Below are 22,067 nucleotides of genomic sequence, written 5' to 3'. Positions count from 1 at the left end.
TCCCTTCCTCTGTGCTGCCCACCCCCTGTAATCTATTTCAAATAAATTATGCACTGCTGCCGTCACCGCTGCTTCCACGCTGAAAGCTTTTCCAAGTCAGTAATATGAATCTTGGGACTGAAAAGGACAAAACCACCATGTCAGGAGTTTAGGGATTTGGATCAGATCTTATTACTTTTATGGTTTTTAATTCATTGAACAAAAATCATGCTGACATGTTTAGGTCTCTTTTTTGTTCTGCTAAAGCATATGTCAGTATAAGGAAGGAACAGGAAAATTAAAACTTGATCCACTGATTCAAAAAACTTAATCCCGCTGAAATACTAGGAGGGACAGAAAATAAATGAATCTAAGTCTGTAAAAAACCTCTTAAACTTCTCTAAAGAGAGCTATTTCAATCTTATATTTCATATATAATTTGAAATAGATATCCCACTGTTTAGACAACCTTTAATAAGATAAAAAATTTTATCTAACAAACTTCCCTTTCACTACATTGTTACATTTACATTTTACATGAAGAAAAAAACGTATCTTTTAAAAAATATATACACTGGGACTCAAAAAAATCTTAGAGGAGTTTTGTAAAACGCTGTATAAAGAAAACAAAATCACAATATATGTAATTTGGCTTTAATACAACATATTATTTTGTATTTATTAATATAAAGGTGACATTAGTATACTATTAACACCAGTTTCCACACATAATAGTATCCAATTATTGACAGTGACAAAAACATTTCAGTTTCAGAATGCAAGTACAGAGGCAATAATCTAAGGAAATGGAGAGCAGAATGCGGGGGTGGGGGCGGGCACAGAGAGGGCTGAGGGGAAGGGAATATGCATGCTGGTTCAGGGTGTTGGGCTGAAAGGTATCTCAAAAACAAGTTCAGGAGCAGCTGGGGTGATGGAAAGGCACTGCTATGAAGTCAGCGAGACCTGTTGCATTCCTATGTCTAGTACTCAAGCTGATTCCTCATTTCTAAAATGAAGACAATAAAAACACCTCACAGGGTGACGGGGAGAAGCAGACACAACACATACACAAAGTACCAATAAAGAGAGCAGCATATAGTAGCCTTGAATAAATGATAACAATTATGAATGTTTTAATCAAATACACCTAATTACTTCCTCATGAAACAACGAGGGCACATCTGTTTTAGAAAAGAAACATACTATATTATGGAAATACTTTAATTCCTTTCCAAACCAGTGATTAATACATCTGATCATCTCCGTCTCACATTCATGGGGTTCTCTGAGTACACGCTAGTTTGTTCTCAGGCTTCTGCACTCAGCCGGGTGGTTCTGAGCACCCGCCTCTGCACTTGGTGTGCATTCATTCATCAAGCACTGGCTGAGGCCCCTGAGTTCTGTGCCAGATCCCGGGCCAGGCTGAGGAGCTCCGGAGAGAAGGCAGGCCTGGTCTAACTTCCCCAGAGGCTCAGCCCAGTGGTGGAGACAAACTCATCAGCCACTACTTAGAAAGAGCATGAGCGCCTCTAGGGCAGAGGGATGGGCCTTCCACAGGAGGAGCAAGCAGAAAAGTACAACTCATTCTGCCTCGAGATCTGGAAAATGCCTTAGAAGCATTTTGGTCCGCTGAAGAAGAGAGGAGAGGGCATTTCAGGCAGAAGCACGGTGGGAGATCAAATGGCAGGAGGGCAGGAGGCTGCAAAGGTCAAATTTGTTCTGCAGGCCTGGAGTTTTCAAATTCTCCTTTAGCCACAAAACTCTGGCTTTAAAGAAAACCATGGCAGACGCTCCATTTATAAATGTATAAAACAAATGAAAAGAGAGCTCTTCCAGTTAAGGGGAAGGGCACTCGGGGAGGGGTGGTGCTCTTTCCTGGGCTTACAAAGTGTAGTCCACCCTGACTCCCCTCTACTTCTGGGCCTACCACTAGCTGGCTGAGGGACCTCAAGCAAGTTATTTAAACTCTCTGGGCCTTGGTCTTCTCATCTGGAAACAGAAATGAAAATCAAAAAAACGAAAAAACCCCAGCATCTACCTTTCAGAGTTCTTGTGAGGATTCCATGAGAGACTAGGTGGAGCGTACACAGTACAAAAGCCTGGTAGAGCATAAGCAATCAGAGAGTGTCAGTTGCCTTTGCTGCTGCTGTTTATGTGTTGGCACTCACTGAGGCATCTTCAAGTAATGAAGAGTTTATTCTTGGAGGTTTTGATCAACAGAGAAATGACAGGGCAAACAATCGATGCTTCAGCAAGATGACTTTTTGAGATCCTACTAGGAATTTAACAACTCGTGTACATTTTATAATCCAAATGCTCCCACCATGTAGCCCTGAAATTTTCTCTTTTCGGTACTAATTCATTCATTTAGTTTGTAGTTTCATTAACAGCTGTTTACTGGGCACATATTATGTGCCAGCCCCGATGCCAGCCATGAGAGATGTAGCATTAAACACATGAGTTTACCGTCTAGCAACAGAGGCAGTCATTAAACAAACACATGCACAATTGATCAATAAGTTACAGTTCTAATAAGCACAATAAAGACATACAGAGTTCTATGAAAATAATTAGCAGGGGAGGGGAGTCTGACCGAGGTCCCCTGTGGGACTCCAGGAACAAAATGTGGGGACACTTAAACTAAGTGATATTTAAATTAAGATGTGTAAGAGTGGTGGGGCGCCTGGGTGCCTCAATTAGTTAAGCGTCAGCCTTCAGCTCAGGTCATGATCCGGGGTCCTGGGATCAAGCCTCGAGTAGGGCTCCCTGCTCAGTGGGGAGTCTGCTTTGGCCTCTCCCTCTGCTTGTATGCGCGCTCTCTCTCTCTGTCAAATAAATAAATCTTAAAAAAAAAAAAAGCTGTGTAAGAGTGGAGGGGCTGGGGGAGATCATTTCCACCCGTGGGAATGGTCTGTGTAATGTAAAGGCATCTTTCCAGGTCAGAAGGTGGGTACTGCTCTCTGAGGGACTGAAAAAGGCAGTGAGGCTGAGGACAGAAGGAGAAGAAAGACTATCCCAAAGGAGGAGGCTGGTGAGCCTGACAAACGTGAGAGTATGCACACAAGCCCTTCGATGTCACACTGAGGCTTCGTAGGTCCATTGACAAGTGATCGGACACACAGGTGGTATGTATACACACAGTGCAACTGCATTCAGCCTAGGAAGGAAATCTGACACATGTGATAGCGTGGATGAATCCTGAAAACATTATGCTAAGTGAGATAACCCAGACTCAAAAGGACAAATATGGTATGATTCCACTTTCTGCGAGGTACCTAGAATAGTCCAATTCAGAGAGACAGAAAGTAGAATAGCAATTTCCGGGAGCTCACCAGGGGGTTAAGGGAATGGGAAGTTATTGTTTAATGGGTATAGACTTGGAGTTTTGCAAAATGAAAAAGGGGTTCTGGAGATGGCTGCACAACAATGTACATGTACTTAACACCACTGAACTATACATTTTTAAATAACGGTAAATTTTTTATGTACATCTTACCACGATAAAAAAGTTTAAAAGAGTCCTAGTAGATTATTCCTAGGAACAACATGGAGTCCCACGAGTCTGAGTGAGGCCCAGGAAACATGATCAGATTTGTATCTTGTGTAGATAGCAATGTACAAACGAGATCTAAGCTCCTGGCAAAAGTCTACCCAAGGGCCTCTAGGCAGGCACAACTGGGAGGCTGTGGAGCCGCCCTGTAACAGCTTCTTGGCTGGATGATGAAGACAGCAGCCTTTTCCGCTAGGGTCAGAGAGCCTCCCAGCACAAGGCAGGGGTTTTGGCTGAGCTGGCAGGGTCACACTTTGTTTGTACATACTCCACCAGGCAGGTCTTCCAGTAACATCCTGGATGGGGGCCTTCCTGCAAAAATTCCTTGAGCATGTTCCCATGAACAATAAGCAGAGGGCATGCCCTGATGGTAACTCGCACAGCAGAGAATCCCCCGGACTGCACTGATACTTCCTATTGTTTCCCTGAGAATGGGACACATGGACAAAGCTATTCACCAGGTGTATATCAGAGGAAGCTATGCTCAGCGTTGGCAGTTACAGTAAAACCCACTTATGTCAGACGCTCGACTTCAAAAGGATCGTTGGTTACTTAGAGGGGACTTTAAAAGGTGGAAAAAACATGCTTCAAAGCCAAGAAGACCTAAGTTGGAATCCCCCCACCCCCGCTCTGCTACTTCTCAGCTTCAGAACCGTAAGCGTGCTATTCAACTTCTCCAAACTGGTTCTTCGTGTAGACAGTGGCAGGAAGAATGTTACTGAGAGGGCAGAAGCCAGTATTAAGTGAAACGGTGGTAGCAAGGGCTTGGCACGCCGCCGCGCGTGTGCACTAGAGAAGCTCACTACTGGGTGGCTGCATTCTTACTCTCACCACAAACTCTCCCGGGCTTGGGGGTACTAACAGGAAGTGAACGGCGAGGGAGAAAACCATCAAAAGGATTTAGTAGCTTGAGCTTGGGCTGCTGAATGGATGGTAAGCAGAGAGGGAAAGAAGGGGAACACAGGAGAGCAGGCGGTGGGGCAAGGGGGGGGCAGGCGCTCTCCTCCAGCAGGACAGGGTGACAGGCTGAGGGAGAAGAAAGCTGCACTTCCAGGGAACGTCCCATCAAAACACATCTCTGACAGCTCCACAGAGACAAACCTCGCCACCTCCTCGCCGGCTTCTGGGAGACTTCCCCCCAGGAGGAGCATCAGCCTGCAATCAGCAGCAGACACAGGCCTGACTTCATTGTTCGCTGGTGGGCGCTGCCCGCTGCCTTGGGGCCACTGGCCCCGAAGGAAATGTTTTTGTTTGTATAGCCCAGCCAGACTTCCTATGCTTCTAGGTATACAATTTCCCCCCTCCCCTCTTTCCTCACCCCCACCACCCCCAGCTCACCAGCCCTGTTGTACACACACTAATCTCTCATAAAGACATCAGGTGTCCTTTTAGCCCAAAGGAAATCACACCCACACTTTGCAGGGACTTCTACCACCCACAGTCACTTTAGTTCTCTCTCGGGACACAACTGGCCCCCCGCTTTCAGACGATAGTCCTGTGACTCTTAAAGGCCTGGCTAAGCCAGACATACCATGCTGAAGTACAGCCCAGCAGGATGAAGAGATAAAGGAGGCTGAGGTCGGGGCTCAAATCTCCACATTCTTAGCAGAGTGACCTTGATTAAGTCAGCCGACGTCTTCCCTGTCACTCGAGTGGGACGGAAACCCAAGTGCAAAGATGAGTGCAGGTAACTCTTCCCTCAGCTCTCATGTACAGGAGAAAAAACATAGGTTTGGTGGTGAAGGCAGACTTGGTTTCCAATCCCGGCTCCGCCCCCTGCGAGCTGGGTGACTGGGCACAAGTAACTTGTCCTCTCTGAATTGAGAAGACATCTACTGAAGCACTTAGGAGAACAGTCCCTGAAGCCAGACTGCTGGGGTTTGAGGCTCAGATCTCTCACGTCTTAACTGTATGGCCCTGGGTGGGTAATTTTACCTCTTTGCCTCAATTTTCCCATCTGTCAAATGTGTATAATACCATTAACTTAATGGGACTGTTGTAAGGATTCAAAGTTAATACATGTGTGGCACATGGTAGTGTGCCCAATAAACATTATCTGTTATTATTTCCTCAACTGTCAAATGAAGGGGGAGTAATAAAAATGTTACGTTTCTTCCACAGTGAGTGTTAGGAGCAAATGAGCAGATGGTTAAAGAACTCTGCCTATGTACATATTAACTATTTAAAAGCTGTCAATGCTATCAGTAATAAAAATATTGGTGAAGTCTCCTACTGAGGGAGGGAGGTCCAAGCCCTGGCTCTGAGAAAGACAGCCTGCTTCTCTCCACTTACTGTGTGACATGGGGCACAAAGAACCCCATTCCCCTAGGACTCAGTTTCTTCAGTTCTAAAGGAGGAGTAATAATTTACCTACCTCAAAGGATTGTTATGAATATATTAGTGAATACAAACAGCACCTGGAATAGCAGTGTGCATACGATAAGTGCGTATTCATTTATTCCATAAACCCTGATGGCATTTTTGCATTCTTACTACACAGGAGGCCCTGTTCCGGGGCTAGGGATACAGCCATGAACAAAACTGCCAGAGCAACTCCTATCCATGTTCTAGTGAAAGAGAAAAACCAGTAAATATATAAAATGAAACGTGACTGCCATGAAGAAAATAAAACACCATAGTGAGACATGGAAGAATCTTATTATTGTCACACTAAGGGCCCACTTGCGTCTGCCTACACATCTGACTCGGATGTCATCTGCTCCCATTCAATAATAATAATGATACCTAATATTTGCAGAGCTCTTTCCCCATGCCAGGCCCTGAGGTGATAACTCTCTGTGCATTAGCTCCGTGAATCCTCACAGCCCCGTGCAGCTGACCCTTGCATTCTAGACCTCCCTTGTTGGTGCTGGACAAACCGAAGCAGCTCTTCTTACTAGTGGAAGTGGTAAGAACAGCACCGCTCTTACATTAAGGCCTGCTTAGATATATAGTTCATTACTACCCCTCCAGCTCCCCTACAAGTCCAAGTGCAGTGGGGAGAAAGGAGAAAGGGAATCTACAGAGGACTGCAATGGAAAAGTGATCTGACCTGTAGCAATCAGCTGCCGCATTCTGTAGACAGGTGCAGGACACAAAGCGGGGAGGACAGGGAGGAGAGGAGCCTGTCCTCTGGGATGCAGCTTTCGCACAGGTGTTGGTGGCACCTTCTCCTCTGTCCATGCTCCACTCTTGATTCCTGATTGCACTTTCTTACGTGTTTCAGCCAGAACCTGTGCTGGGAGGGAGCCCTCGTTTCACACATGTGGATCCTGAACTAGCAGGAGGCGCGCCTGAAAAGCTGCAGGCTGGGTGGGAAGCCACGCCGTAGAGGAGGAGGCAGGCACCCTAACAGTGCACGGAGGCCCTCGCGGGCCTGGAAGGCAGGAAGAAACAAGGGACTGGAACCCAGCCAGCAGAACGAGTGGCCCTGAGCAAGTAGCGGTGGCAAGCAGGTGGTGAGAAGGAAAGGGCTGGAAAAGCGACTGCAGTTGCTCAAATGCAGTGTGCGGCTGCCCCAGCCCAAATAAAGTCCCTAGGCCTTCTTCTCTATTTTTCCCTTTCGGGACTGCTGAAGGTCTGCTTGTGTGTGGGTTGTATAAGAAAAGGGTGTTTCCTGGAATGCACACATCAGACCCACTATTCAGGTAAAGGTTCACAAGGCCCTACAGCAGCTAGACGAGGAGGCCACAGAGCTGGAAGACGGGCTCCCGGTCGGCAGCCCGATGAACAACATGACATTGTGGCAAGAACATGGGTTCTAGAAGCAGACAGCTTCGATCTGAATAATGACTCCTCTGCTGACTAATCTGTGACCTTGAACAAATTAAACTTCCTCATGCCCCAGTTTCCTTATCGGTATTATACCCACTTCAAAAGGGTATTTCTCTGCAGTGGCCAAAACAATGAGATCACCATGAAGATATGTACACAAGGCACGGTTTAAAAAAAAAAAGCAGATATTCAATCCCATTTATGTAAACTTAAATATATATACACATATAGGTTTGTATATGCATCTTTTACAATTTGGAAGGATATACACCAAACTCATCAAGTTATTTCATGGAAGAATATTTGGGGAACAGTAAAAACTTTTTATTTTTCTATAGGATTTGAGTTTTTGCAATAAATGTGTACCATTTTTACAATTAAGAGATGAACATTATATATCTAGAAGTCTAGTATCCAGAATATATAAAGAACCCTTAGAATTTAACAAAAGAACAACTCAATTAAAAAATGGGTAAAGAACTTCAATAGACATTGTTCTGAAGATATATAAATGCCAAACAAACACATGAAAAGATGCTTAGCATCAGCAATCATGAGGGAAATACAAATCAAAACTATAATGAGATACCACATCTTACCCACTAGAATGGTGGTAATAACAACAATGAACTAAAACAAGTGTTGGCAAGGAGACGGAGAAACTGGAACCCCTATACATTACTGGTGGGAGTGTAAAATGTGCAGCCCCTGTGGAAAAGTTTGGCAGATCCTCAAAAAGTTAAAAAGAGCTGTCATATGACCCAGCAACTCCACTCTTACGTATGTACCCAAGAGAACTGAAAATATGTTTACACAAAAGTGTGTGCAATGACATTCATAGCAGCAGCATTATTCCTAACAGCCAAAAAGTGGAAACAACTCAAATGTTCATCAACTTACGAATGGATAAATAAAACGTGGTATATGCCCCTACAATGGAATATTATTTGGCGATAAAAAGAATGAAGTACTTACACGTGCTAGAGCATGGATGAGCGTGAAAACATTATGCTAAGGGAAAAAAGCCAGTCACAAAAGACCACATAATGTGTGATTCCATTTCTATGAAATGCTCCGAACAGGGAAATCCACGGAGACAGAAAGCAGATTAGTGGTTGCCTACAGCAATCCCAAGTGGGGCAGGGTGGTTAGACGATAAAGCTGGGAGTGACCACTAGCGAGTACAGAGTTTCTTTTTGGGGTGATGAAAAATGTCCTAAAATTGATTGTGGTGATGGTGGCACAACTCTCTGAATACGCCAAAAACCACTGAATTGTTGAAGTGGGTGACTTGTATCTCAGTAAAGCTGCTGAAGAAGGTCCTATGCCTCTCTGGTTTTTGTCACTGAACAGTGCTCGTCTCCTGGACGGAAAGTGTCAGGACAGGAGGCACGCCCGTTTCCTCACCTGGGGATCGGCAGTGCTGACACTGCTCCCTGCGACAGTGTGCAATCACTACGCAGGGAAGGTCACAGGAATGCTCTGTGACACCAGCTACTTTGACGGCGACCACTTAAAAACTAACATTCACCCTCACTGCCTGACTTTCCTCTCTTCACGGGTGTCAGGCCTGTGTCACGGTCCAAAGGCTCTCCCCTCTACTCCTGCTCACCCTCCCCTTTATCCGTCTCAGGAGTGTCCCCCAGTACATCTGCCCCAAAGTAAATGTGGCTATTATCCCATTCTACAGATGAGGATACTGAGACTCAGAGAACTGAAATAACCAGTGTAAGGTCACATAACTCTCTTCATTGGTTTCCTTTTCACGGTTTTTCTGACGGTAACCTTGGCTCCCCCAGCTTTCCATGCTGCCTTTCCCTGGCTGCACCGTGGCTCCCCGCCCCTGGTGAACTCAGCCTGGGGACCATCCTACCTTGCCTTACCTGGCTTGCTCTCCCTGGAAGAAACCTGGTCATCGTTCATGAGAAACCATATGTCAGGATATAGTGGGGGAAAAGTACTTGGGAAAGGGGATTTGGGCTAGGAGAACTGTAACGCAGGGCTTTTTACTGGAATCTGGTGAAACACCATGGTCTGAGCCTAAGCAGAATTCTCCTCCATGCTGTCACCTCAGAATGAAGTCTGAGGGAAGGAGCCTACCTGGGCATAAGGTCTATCATCCCCGATGATGCCCGAAGGAAAAGTGGGAGCTGACAATGGCAACTGTCCGACTGTTGGGAGACCTTGCCAAGCAGCTCAGTGGGCTGGGGGTGTTAAGAAGAGCCAAGGTCCCTCTGCTCACCAGAAACACAAAGCAAATCTCACACCACAGCCAGGACTGGTCCTCAGATTTTCTTATTCAGGATATACCTTCTAGGAGGTCTTATTTGCCATAATTCACATTCAGAGAACAAAATGAATGCTCATTAACAATCAAACTATAGTATTCCTGAGCAACTGAAGTTCCAAAATAATTACATCATGACGCAACTCCTCCCACCCCTAAAAGTGGGGGAAAAGATAGAAAAAAATGAACATGAGGTTGGGGGAGGGAGTTGGTGAGGAAGAGGGAGAGAGTTAAGGACCAAAAGAGCAATCACTAAACAGAAGTAACATATCATTGGTCTCACTTCCAAATAATCAGAAAAATAATGTTTCCAAGAACTCTTTTATTAGGAGAATTAGTGCCACATACTCTAAGATAAAGGAATTAAAATTGATTAGGTACCTATGTCATGCCAAGCCCCACACTGAGAGTACCACATATGATATCCCATTACTCCTCACAACCATAGAAATGATTCCCATTTTACAGATAAGGAAGCTGAGGCTTCTAATAATTAAGCAGTGGGCACATTCCCCAGACTGCTAGGCACTGGCCATACATGACAGAGGTGCTCCTTTAACGGGCAATCTGCTCAGGAACGCCCCTTCAGCCTGGGTGACTTTCTCAGAGGTGCACTGCCGGGGGTCTCCTCCCACCCAATCCCCCCCTCTTCCTTTCTTCACTGGTGGCAGACCTGTATTCTCTTTCACGGGCATTTCCTCCCATAAACCTCTTACACATCTGATTCTGTCCTGGCATCTGCTTCTCATAGGACCCAAGCTGACGTACACAGAGTGACAGAACAGGGATTTGAACCCCAAAGCCCTTGTGCTTTCCTTTATACCTAGAGATTAAGTGGTGGATAAATCAGGTTGCTAAAACCAGTGATCATTCTCACACCTTCTCTCCCTGGACTCACCGGCCATGTTCAGCATGGCCAATGACTCCCTCCTCTCTAAAACGCTTTGCTCAGTTTCCTGGACCCATGTCTTCCGGGTTCTCTGGCTGCTTCGTCTCAGTCTCCTTTGGTGGCTCCTCCTCACCTCCCTGACCCATAAATCTTGAAGTGGACCATCAAGGCCATATCCACCAAATCCCTTCTCTTCATGACCTACTTTACTCTATAAAATAATCTCACCTAATTTCACAGCCTCCTCTATAGGATCACGTCGCCCAGATTTCTCTGGCCCACACCTGTCCTCTGAACTCTAAGCTTATAGATCAAACAGCCTACTTGACCTTTCCACTTAGATCTCACAGTATCTCAAAATAAACACATACAAAACCTGTCCTTCGCTTACCCCCAACTGGCCCTCCCACAATCTGCCCTGTCAGTGAGTAGCACTTCCATCCTTCCAGGTGCTCAGATCAAAAACCTTGGAGGCATCTCTGAGTCCTCTTTTTCTAAATTCACAACCAACCTGCCAGCAAATCCAGGCAGCTTTTTCTATAAAACATATCCGGAATTCAACCACTTCTTACCAACTCCACCATTACTAAGCTATCCAGGCCATCATCATGCCTGGGTTACTGCAATAGCTCCTAACTGGACCCTGCTTTCATCCTTGCCTTCCTACGGCAGAATTCTCAAAATAGCAACCGGTATGAGCCTTTCAAAACCTAACTCAGATCATGTCACTCCCTAGCTCAAAACCCTCCGGTGACTTCCCATTTCATTCCAAACAAAAGCCAAAATCCTTATAACGGTCTATAAAACTATGATGGCGAATTTTATGTGTCAATTTAACTAGGCCACAGGGTGCCCAGATATTTGGTCAAACATTATTCTGGAAGTTTCCATGAGGGTGTTTTGGGATGAATTTAACATTTAAATCAATAGACTGAGTAAAGCAGTTGGGGATCTGAGCAGCCCTGGAGGGTCACCTGCGTGCGCTGCAGATGGCTGTCTGGCTCTGAAATGTCCACGTTGCTAAGAAGCTCAGCAATATGCAGCCCACTGTTGCAAACGAGCACTGAGACAAGCAAGCAGCAACAGCTGTACTAAGCTATACTAAGGCTCCCCCGTTCCCTTGTTTCCAGATTATAGTCCCCCCGCCCTACCACTTCCTACTCCCAGTAGAACCGGAAGCAAACCTTGAAGAGCCTTATGACACGGTTAGTAAAAGAGAAAAACTTTCAACAACCAACACATTCAACAACTGCGAACTAGTTAATGCTGTGTGTAAAATGCAACTGCTATGCATCCTTTAAAAAGAGTGCGGAGGAATTCTCATCAGAGAGTAATGACACATTGTTAAGTTAAAAAACAAGTGCAGAACAGTGTATGTAATTTAATCCCTTATCATTACAGGAAAAATGGAGGAGATAGAGACACGTGTTTGAATCTGCATAGAAAAAAGTCTAGGAAATCAAGGTGCTAAGAGTGGTTCCCCATGGAGAACAGGATGGAGGTATTTTAATTTTTTCTTTAATTCTACTTAAAATAAAATCAATGCGGACATTGATGAAAAATAACGACAGAGGGGGACAATCAAGGAAGAATGCAACCTCAGCAGGGAGTGAGTCAATCACACGTACTTTTATTTCTTCAGTGAATTCATGATTCCTTACAGGTTTCTCCAAAGGCAGACATGAGGTCAGCACTCTCCAACAAGCAGCCTCATTCTACTTTGTGTGGTTTTCTCACTGAAATTTGGTAAACTGATGAGCAATGGAACGTGGGTCTGTGTGCTTGTTTGGGGGCATAATAAAGATGTGAATGGGGTCAGGGCGGAAATCTGGCCTGATGAAAAAGATCTCCTGCTCAAAACTTTTCAGGGTCCCCAATCACTTCACTCAGTGCAGTGAAAGAGTGATATTCCAGAGAGACCTGCCATCAGGAGACCAGAACAGGGAAAAAGGCAGTAAAAAAAGATTTGAGTTCTTTTTTTTTTTTTTTAAAGATTTTATTTATTTATTTGACAGAGAGAGAGACAGCGAGAGAGGGAACACAAGCAGGGGGAGTAGGAGAGGGAGAAGCAGGCTTCCCGCTGAGCAGGGAGCCCGATGTGGGGCTCGATCCTAGGACCCTGGGATCATGACCCGAGCCGAAGGCAGATGCTTAACCGACTGAGCCACCCAGGCGCCCCAAAAAGATTTGAGTTCTAATCCTGCTTCTGCCACTTACAGCTTTATGATGATGGGTGTTTACTTCCATGAGCTTCAGGCACCTCACCGGTCAAACAGGCATAAGAACAGTCTCCTGACCTCATCAGAGTGTTGTGAGAATTCGGGGAGAAACTATAAGGCATCCAGCACAGCACCCTCAGGCACTACACGTGCAGAGCAGGTGATTAATAAACAGTACCCCAAATGTGATTACATAGATAGGAAAGAAAAAGTAGAAGGAACGGTTTCACTGAATCTGAAACATTAACAGGAATGATCAAAGAATCTATCCAGTCAGCTGACTTCTCTAAATGAAAGAACACTGGCCAGAGGAGAAAACAAAAGCTGTACACACTGCCCGTGGGTACAGACAGAAGCCAGCCTCTGAGGCTCAGTGTCACTGTACCGAGGACAGCCACGAGAAGAACCTGTGCACAGCCAGTTGGGGCTGCATTCCCAGAGGCGGTGAAAGAGGGCTCCAAGTCTGACCTGTTGCCAACTTAGGATTCATCTTCTCCCTCTTTCCCAAAAGGATCAGAGGCAGATTCTAGTATAAGCCACATACTCCGTAGACTCATTTAAATAAGAATCTAAGAATCAGAGGAGTGTAACGAGGACGGGGTCCTAGCCATGATCTGCTGCAACTGCAAATAAAACTTAGCTCTGGGCAGCCAGAGTTAAGGCCAGAAAACTTGCAGACTGATCATTAGGCAGAGGAAGAATCAAGATCGATCAGGAAAGGCAAATTTTCCTAGAACTAAACTTGAAATTTTATAATCAGAATCCGATGCTCGGAATATACGTATGCTTCTGGTTCCCTCACACCTCCCAACCTCCTAATAGAAGCTTTGGCGTATTATTTTCCTCTTCATAGCTTTGCGAATTACCAGCTATCTGACCCGGAACCAACAGCCCTCTTCTCTGGATCTCAGCTTCCTCATCATTAAAAGGGAACGGTGCTCTTGCCTATTTATGAAAGGGAATGGAGGAACATTTGCTAGCATTCACTGGGGACTGGCTAAGCATCAAAATCTTCGTGTACACGATCTCACTGAAATCTCCCAAAAACCACAGAAGGCAGGTCCTGGGAATATTTCACAGATGACCTCCCTGAGTCTCAGAGAGGTGGGGACAGCTGCCATTGGCACCCAGCTAAAAAGTAGGACAGGATGAACTCAACTGCATGCTTCCGTGGTACCAAGGCAGGAATTTAACCATGATACTTTCCCCACGTAGGTCAAGCACCCACCAGGTCCTGAGACATAGTCGGTACTCAACATATTAGTTCCCTTCCGCACTTCTTCCTTTCTCCTAAACTACAATTATGTTATCTAGAAAATTAAGTTTACTGAAATAATATCGATACCTTATATTTAGATAATTTCTTTCCTCTAAGGAGATCATACGACTTAATCTATTTTCTCTACTAATCCCACCAAATCTCTACCTATCATTATGTATTATTTCACTTATTTTACAAGTAAGGAACTAGAAGGCAGCAGGCTGCTAGGGTGACGTGCCCACGGTCATATGGAAGTCACTGCCAAAACCAAATAAAAACCTTCGTCCTTCTTTATGTCTAAATCAACCTTTATCCTCTCATATGACACTGCCTCCATAATGAAGAACAGATCATTCATTTTTTATCTGGAAAACTACCAAACGTATAATTCAGTAAGGGGCCTCATGACCTTACCACCTTGTCAAAGGGAAGTAAGTATATAAAAAATGAGGTTTGCAGGAGCAGACGGTTTCGGTCCGTCAACTTTCTCTTAGATTACTCCCATTAACCAACATAAAATAATGTAAAATACAATGTAACAGATCCCCAAGTCTTTGGAAATTTAAGTAAAACTCACTGATCCTTCAAACTTACATACAATGCACAAGGGCAATCATTAACTCTGTAGGGCTGCAGAGGTGCACATTATGTCAACTGGATCTTTGAAAGAATAATATGATACACAACCGGGCCACTCTCAGAAGAATCCAAGTCAGCAATGAGCATTTAGCAGCATAAATTCATAGCATCCACAGAATTTTAAAGTTCCAGAGGGACGCGGCAGGCCACTGAGAATAATCTCTTCATCTGGTATACAAGGAAACTGAGCTCAAGGAGGTTAAGTGGTTTTTCCAAGATTTCACAAACAAAAGAACAAGAACTAAAAAACAAATCTGCTGACTACTATCCATTCCAGTTGCAAGTCTTACATCTGATGTCCATGAACACACTTAGCACTTTCCAGAATTACCCATCTATAAAGACAGTGCAGGATCAAGAGCATGTACTCTAGTAACAGAAAAACTGAGGATTCGAATCCTGACTGCAACTTACTGGCCATGTGATCTTGGGCAAGTCCCTTAATTTCTTTGAATTTTAATGTTTTCATCTGTAAACTGTAGGTAATAGTAAACGCCACAGATAAGCTGTAGATGACATAAAGAAGGGGCCTGGCCACAGCCTGTGACCTCCATGAAGACAGGGGCTAGCACAGAGCCTGACACATGATCCATGATCCATTTGTAAAAATTTGCTGAGCAAATTAATGAACTAACCAAGCAAACAGGTACTGGACTTGAATTCAGGTCTACTTGGTTCTTAAACACTAGGTTATGTTGCTCCAAATTCACAGATTTCAAAGCATAGTGTTAATTCTGACTTACAGAATACCGAGAACACAATGGAATAAGACAGCCACTTTCTGGCCATAAAGCAGGAAAAAAGTTTAGTGGACTCTAAGTGTTGGGATTGATTCTTGTTGCTAGCATGGGTACATCATGGGGCTTTAGAATCAACAAAACCTGGGCTTAGGTCCCAGCTTTAGCATAAGCTGACTGATCTCAGAGATATTACTTTACCTCTTTGAGCCTAAATTTCCATACCTGCAATAAACAGGGATTGTGTGAGAAGTGAGGTAATATATGTAAAGAAATACAGGACGATGTGTAGCATAAAAAGACCCTATTTCCCCTCTAATTACTTGGAGGCTTCATTCATTAATTTCACTTAGGTCTCTGCTCAAATGTCACCTCCTTTTGGGGCGCCAGGCTGGGTCAGTCAGCTAAACGTCTGACTCTTCATCTCAGCTCAGGTCATAATCTCAGGGTCATGAGATCAAGCCCCACTTCAGGCTTCGGGCTCCATGCTCAGCATGGGGTCTGCCTGAGATTCTCTCTCTCTCCTTCTCCCTTTGCCCCCGCCCCCCCATGTGTGCTCTCTCTCTCTCGCTCTCTAAAATAAGTAAGTCCTTAAAAAAAAAGCCACTTCCTTTCTGAACCTTCTTATCTACAATAAAACCCCCTGATTCCCTATCCCCATACCCCTCTTATTCTTTTTCATAGTTCTTATCATCACACGACATTACATCACGTATTTATCTGTCTTTCTGTTTACTGTGCCTACTCAACTAGAAGGTAAGCCCAGGAGGACAGCAGCTTTTTGTTGTTTATTTTGTTTACTGCTTTGGCTCAGCCACCAGGAAAAGTGCCTGGCATGTAGTTAGTGCTTAGTAAATATGTGTTGAATGACTAAATGAATTAATTCAATGTTGATTTGGGATCTGCTGTCTGTGAGGCACTGTGTAGGAAGAGGGACTTAAAGATAATTAGGCGACAAGATGACAGAAGGAGAAACATCTGCCTGCTCTGGAATCTTCACAGGTTTGGAATCTTCGAAGATTCCTAACTCACCTGGGCCATCACGGTTGACTCCTGACTATTCTTGTGTCTACCCTGTCCCCCCATGTTCCATTTGTTAGTCCACAGCCAGAGAGACCCCCAAAAAGTCAACATCTGATCAGATCGCTCTGCTTAAACTCTTCCAGTGGTTTCCCATTTCAATTAGAGTAAAGCCCACATACTCCTTACCACGGCCTGAGAAGCCTCTCCGACCTCTCTCTGCCGCCCTCCCTGAGTTTCAGAAACACTGGCTTTCACGTTCTCAAACATGCCAAGGTCTTGTTATTTCTTTTCTTTTTTAATTTAAAAATAAACATACATTTTTACTCACTCAAAACTCTAAGTTCTATTTATATAATTAACAATATTCTGTTCTAATGCCTAAGTTTTTCAACAAACAAGGACTAATATAAAAAAATAACTCTTCAAGGAGCGTGGGTTGGAGATGACAAGTGTTGAGGTCTATTCTGATTTGGGGCCTTTGTGCTGGCTGTTCGCTCTGCCTGAAAAGCTCTTCCCTGAGGCTGGCTCTTCCTCACCATTCAGCTCAGCAAAAATCTTACCTCCTTAAAGAGTCTTCCCAGGCTGAAGTTATCCCTCCACCATCACCCTCATCAAGTTGCTCTATTGGGTCCCAGCACCTTTTCTTTCCTCACAGCATTTCATTATCTGGAACGACTCTATTTACGTGTCCTACCTTCCCAACCAGAACCCACGCACAGAGAAGGACTTCGCAGGTTTACTGCTGCATCTCCAGCGCCTAGTACATAGTAGGCACTCAGTAAATATTTCTGAATCAGTAAACTGGATCTCAAAAGATGTTGGAGTTTGCCAGAATGAGAGTACAGGTAAGGTATGCTACCAGCCTAACAGTATCTTGATGTGTTGGTTTCCTTCCAAGGACAACCACCCTATTCCACCAAAATATGTGAATTTTAACCAAACTTACTTGGGAATGGGTACCCGAATTAGCGTCCCTTCCACTTCTGGATTCAGATTCATTCCACTTTCTCTTATAGCCTTGATAGCTGCAGCTGTACACTGAAAACCAGATCAAAAGGTAAACAGAATTAGTAAATAATTATTACCAGATGCAAGCCCTCTGTCGATAACTGGCAACCCATCTTGGCAGAACATGGAAACATTTAGTTCTGTTACCAGTAAGATCAGGAAGTTACATTGGTGTAGAGTGCTTTGATCAAGCTGAATAGCAAACTATGTCCACTCCTAGTACCAGTGTACTGCGGGAGGGAAGAAAAGCAAAGAGAAGGAAGAAATAAAAAGAAAACAGCTCTGCTTCTTTGAAAAGATTTCAATGGTTTGAGGCAACACAGATCAAAACCACAATAAATCCTCAAGGGAGGGGGGCTGGTCTGTGCAAAGATTGGTGTAAAGACAGATGAAAGATTTTATACATTAAAAATTCCAGTTGACATCTTACACTCAAAATATACCAGTGCCGATTTGGAATGAGTAAATAAATTTAACTCATTCGCATCTACATTCACACCAACCTCACTCACGTTTTGGAATGAGCAATGAGTCTCTGCTGGTAGGTGCTCTAGGAAAGGCAGCATGAAAGAGCTCAGTCCAAATCCTAGCTCCACTAACCATGTGACCCGGGCCAACAATCCTGACCTCTCTGAGTCTCCATGTTGTAATCTAAGACCACAAGGCACCTAAACCTCACAGAAGATTAAATGAGATAACATGAACAATGCCCTGGCTCTGTGCCTGGCACACAGTGACACCCAGGCAAGGGACCTTATCATATAAACTTATTATATAAAGGTAAGAATGCACAAATCCTCTGAACAAGGCTGAGTTGATGTCATCACTCAGCTGATGCACTGCTGTCCCACCTGACATCCTTCAGGTTCTTCTCCGATACAGTCTTGCTCTCTACTGGGCTAGGTGGCACAATGGTACATTGATTTCCCAAGGTGTGGGTCACCTCACCTCAAGCAACAGTATAACTACACCTGCTATGAAATCCTAAAGGATAAAATAAAGCAGTGTAGAAGAAAGTTACTTTCATTGGCATCACAATGTGGAATTCATGAAAAAAGGCCTCTGACATTTTCAAAGAACTTCACGTTTGACCAAAACCAATCTACTTCACTTGGATTCACAGGGCCAATTCTTGACCTCGAGTTCCTCCCTAGACTTTGTGGTTTAATGACTGCACACCTATTTTACTTTTCTAGGTTTTTTTTGATTTTTGAGAGAGTGCCTAAAAAGCTTATCCATTTCATCTTAACATGACCTTAACTCTACAGGGACTTAAGGTGTTACCATAAGGTCAAAAAGACAAACCGGAAGTCCACATGCAGATGAATCATCCCTTTCAGAGGCTGTACACAGAATACAACAGTGTAACCACTGCTTAAAATAGTAAATTCTTAAAATGGTACCTCTAACCACAGACTACTGGAGCTGGAAGGGATCTCTGACATAATCAAGTACAGTTCCTTCCGTATGTATACAGGGACCCTCCACACATATGCGGTCTTCCCTGAGAGCCAAGAACAAGGGAGCGAGGACCTTGCCCACATACTTCCGATTACTGGCCGAGTTAGGAGGAGACTCCGGGCACCTCAACTCTCCATCCAATGACATTACTTCGAATTTTCTTCCAGATCTATTAGCTCACTGTATTCAGTAATTGAGACACGGGGAATTTGATTTTTTTTTTTTAATAGCCAAAAATAGGGGTGCCTGGCTGGCTCAGTTGGTGGAGCATGCGACTCTTATCTTGGAGTTGTAAATCAGAGCCCCACGTTGGGTGCAGAGATTACTTAAAAATAAAATCTTAAAAATAAATAAATAAATAAATAAAGTAGCCAAAAAGAATTTGGAATTGGTCTGGTGTATAAAGGGAACGGTCAAGGTAAATAAAAGAGCTGGATAAAGAAATGAAATTTTCTTCCATTTCTAAAGCTGGCAATAAAGGGAGAATCTCTACTTTGAAGTGACCTGATCTCAAGTCTCCGAATCCCCCTCTTCTGAAGCTTCTCCCTGAATGACCGAGAACTCAGCTGTCACATCCCACCGCCACCAACTGCCTTTGGCCGTCTGGTCCCCAGTCTTTCCATACAACCTTCCCCCATAGGCATGGGAACACCCACAGCTGCTTCCAAGCTGGGCAGGAACTATGCCTCAATATGTACGTCTTCCCAGTATAATTACAGTGCCAGGTACATGGTAAGTGCTCAGTAAACACACGTTGAATAGGTAGATAATGAACTGGCTTAGATCAGTTAGAAAAACTCAACTCCTTACTTATACTTCATGTATATAACCCCCCTAAAACTTTATATTATACTTTACTTGTTCTGTCCTTTCATATGCAGAAAAATTATGAATCAAGAGAGGTTTCATTTGCAAAAAAACTATTAAAAGAGGTACTTCTTCTAAAATATTCTAAATATGTAAACTTTCATTTGATATGGTAGGATACAGAAATTCAGGGAATCAGTTATTTTTCCAACATGACTTCTGAACTACTCCTGGCTCAGAGAAAAAGGCACTTATTTCTACTGCACTTCCATCTCAGCCTGCACCCCCTTACTGAAGGGATGCTGACCAGCAAATGGGCTTTTCTCAAACAGCAACACTGACCAACTGGTTGTAGCTGCTTAGAGTACTGTGTGGAGAAAGCTCATCGACCCCATCTAGGGTCAGGCAAGAAAGAGTGCTGTGATCAATTAGCAATGTCTGTTATTGCTGTTCTTAAGCTAATCTGGGTTAAAGGATGAAGGATGATAAAAGTTTTGTAGATAGGTGAACAAGAACTTTGACAATGTGGGTCCAAGTCAACTTTGCTAGGGCCATTTTAATTACCGGCCTTCCATTCTCTTTATATCCCAACGAGTCCCTCACGTGCAAGGTCTATGAAGGCAGGAACCCTGGCTGTCTTAATCAGTGAATTCCCAACACCTCAAATAGAGCCTAATAACTCGCAGAAACTCAATTAAGTATTTGCTGAATTACTGTAGGAATGGTGAAAGGAACACAGGCTTTAGTGTCAAACAGACCCGTGTTCAAATCTTGACTCTATCCTTACAGTGTGAACCTGGGGAAGATATTTAACTTCTCTGGGCCTCATCTATAAAATGGAATAAATAATGCTTCATCTTAGCAAGGACCTACGTCGATCACTGAACAAAACAGGAGAAAGTAATGCCTGGCAACATAGTAGACACTCAATACACATTAGCTTTCTTCCTTCCACAAGAGCAGGAGTGGAGCCTGTAGATTTTTTCTTTTTTTTTCATTTGCTTTGTTCAAATCAAGCTGTGGTTTTGACTCCCTTCTTTCCTTTCCCATCATTAACTCTAGCTGCAGGCAAGTTTATGGAAGGCAGCAACTGTGTGTATCATTTATCAAGCAGGACACATGTTAAACAAATGCAACACAGTTTTCTGTCCTCAATGCATTTGAAAAGATTATGCATGTAAATCTGCATCATGTCACTATGGCACGACACAGAAATGCTCAGGTCTGGAAAGAAAGCCAACCGCATCTGAAACAGAGAGGAATTACATAAACACAGAGGGGATTAGCTCAGCATTTTGAAGCTATGAACCTGGGTACTCTATGGACAGTTTCTAAACTGGAGGAAGGAAATGTTTAGTTAGAGCTATTTGTTTAATATATACACCAGATGAGATAAAGGAATTCAAAAGACAATGTAACTCACACTTCCTCACTCTGTCCTTGTAAAAAACCTCTCTACTGAGATGATTATGAAGGTTTTGGTTTTTTTTCAAAACTCACAGCATTTCAACTTAAGAGAAATGGCAAAGATGCTTTGGTTGAAAAATGAAGATATACTCCAACTTCCTAAGAAAAAATTAAACTGTTAATACTTCCTCCTGCCTCATAAGATGCTCTGGTGGCCAATCAGGTGCTTCTTCTGTGAATGCCATTTGCTATTTAATAACAGAAGTGGCTGGCTCTGAAAAGCAGTCTGCCTGATGAGATCTTCAAGCTGTGTAATTAGGAGGCTATTCCCTAAATTGGCCCGCGGTGCCTATGGGATCAGATGAACAAGGCAGAAGGCCTCAGCCACTCAGAGGGAGCCAGAAAGGGAAAGAGTTGACAATTCTCTTTTCGTCCATTTCTCCGCTTCTCAGTAACACCAAGAAAAAGTGGCCTCTTTCCATCAATCTAATGACCAGTATTCATGCACCTGAGGAAAAGTGACTGAGTGCTTCCATGTGCCAGGCACTGTGATAGGTGTTGGACACAACGTTAGATATGATTCCTATATTCCAAGCTTACAATCTAGTGGAAGTGAGATGGAAAATAAAGATGTAAATAAATGCCTAACTGTTAATGATGAGTGCAGTGAAGAAAAAGAACTGAGCTATGTAAAAGAGGTTAGTGTGGATGAATAATTTAGATTAAGCACATTAGGGAAGGCTTCCCTGAGGAAGTGCCATTTAAGCTGTGATCCAAAATATGAGTAGCAATTAGCCACACAACAGTGTTCTAAGCAAAGGGAAGAGCATATGCAAAGGCCCTGAGAATGCAAAGCGTGTGGTGTGTTTGAGGAACTGAAAGGCCAATGTGCCTAGAGAGGTGTACAGGGACGACAGTGGCATGAGACTAGAGAGATGAGAGACAGGCAGGGGCCACATCATAATGTAAATCCTTCTAGGCCACAATAACTTTTTTCTTAAAGATTACATGAAGCCCCTGAAAAAT

General features: G+C 43.8%; 1 protein-coding gene across 7 annotated transcripts in view; it reads right to left on the bottom strand.

Annotated features, from left to right (window-relative positions):
* MRRF (mitochondrial ribosome recycling factor) overlaps positions 1-22,067 on the bottom strand; it is a 60,730-nt gene that overhangs the window by 21,610 nt on the left and 17,053 nt on the right. For all 7 annotated transcript variants that reach the window (XM_036107830.2, XM_036107827.2, XM_078061729.1 and 4 more), the window contains one exon: positions 17,305-17,396. In XM_036107830.2, the coding sequence (XP_035963723.2) occupies positions 17,305-17,396 (92 nt within the window). The remainder of the gene's footprint in view (positions 1-17,304; positions 17,397-22,067) is intronic.

The sequence above is a fragment of the Halichoerus grypus genome, chromosome 14 (assembly GCF_964656455.1).
Source record: "Halichoerus grypus chromosome 14, mHalGry1.hap1.1, whole genome shotgun sequence".
NCBI lineage: Eukaryota > Metazoa > Chordata > Mammalia > Carnivora > Phocidae > Halichoerus > Halichoerus grypus.
The sequence above is the reverse complement of the archived record's forward strand: the minus strand, read 5'-3'. Positions and strand labels throughout refer to the sequence as shown.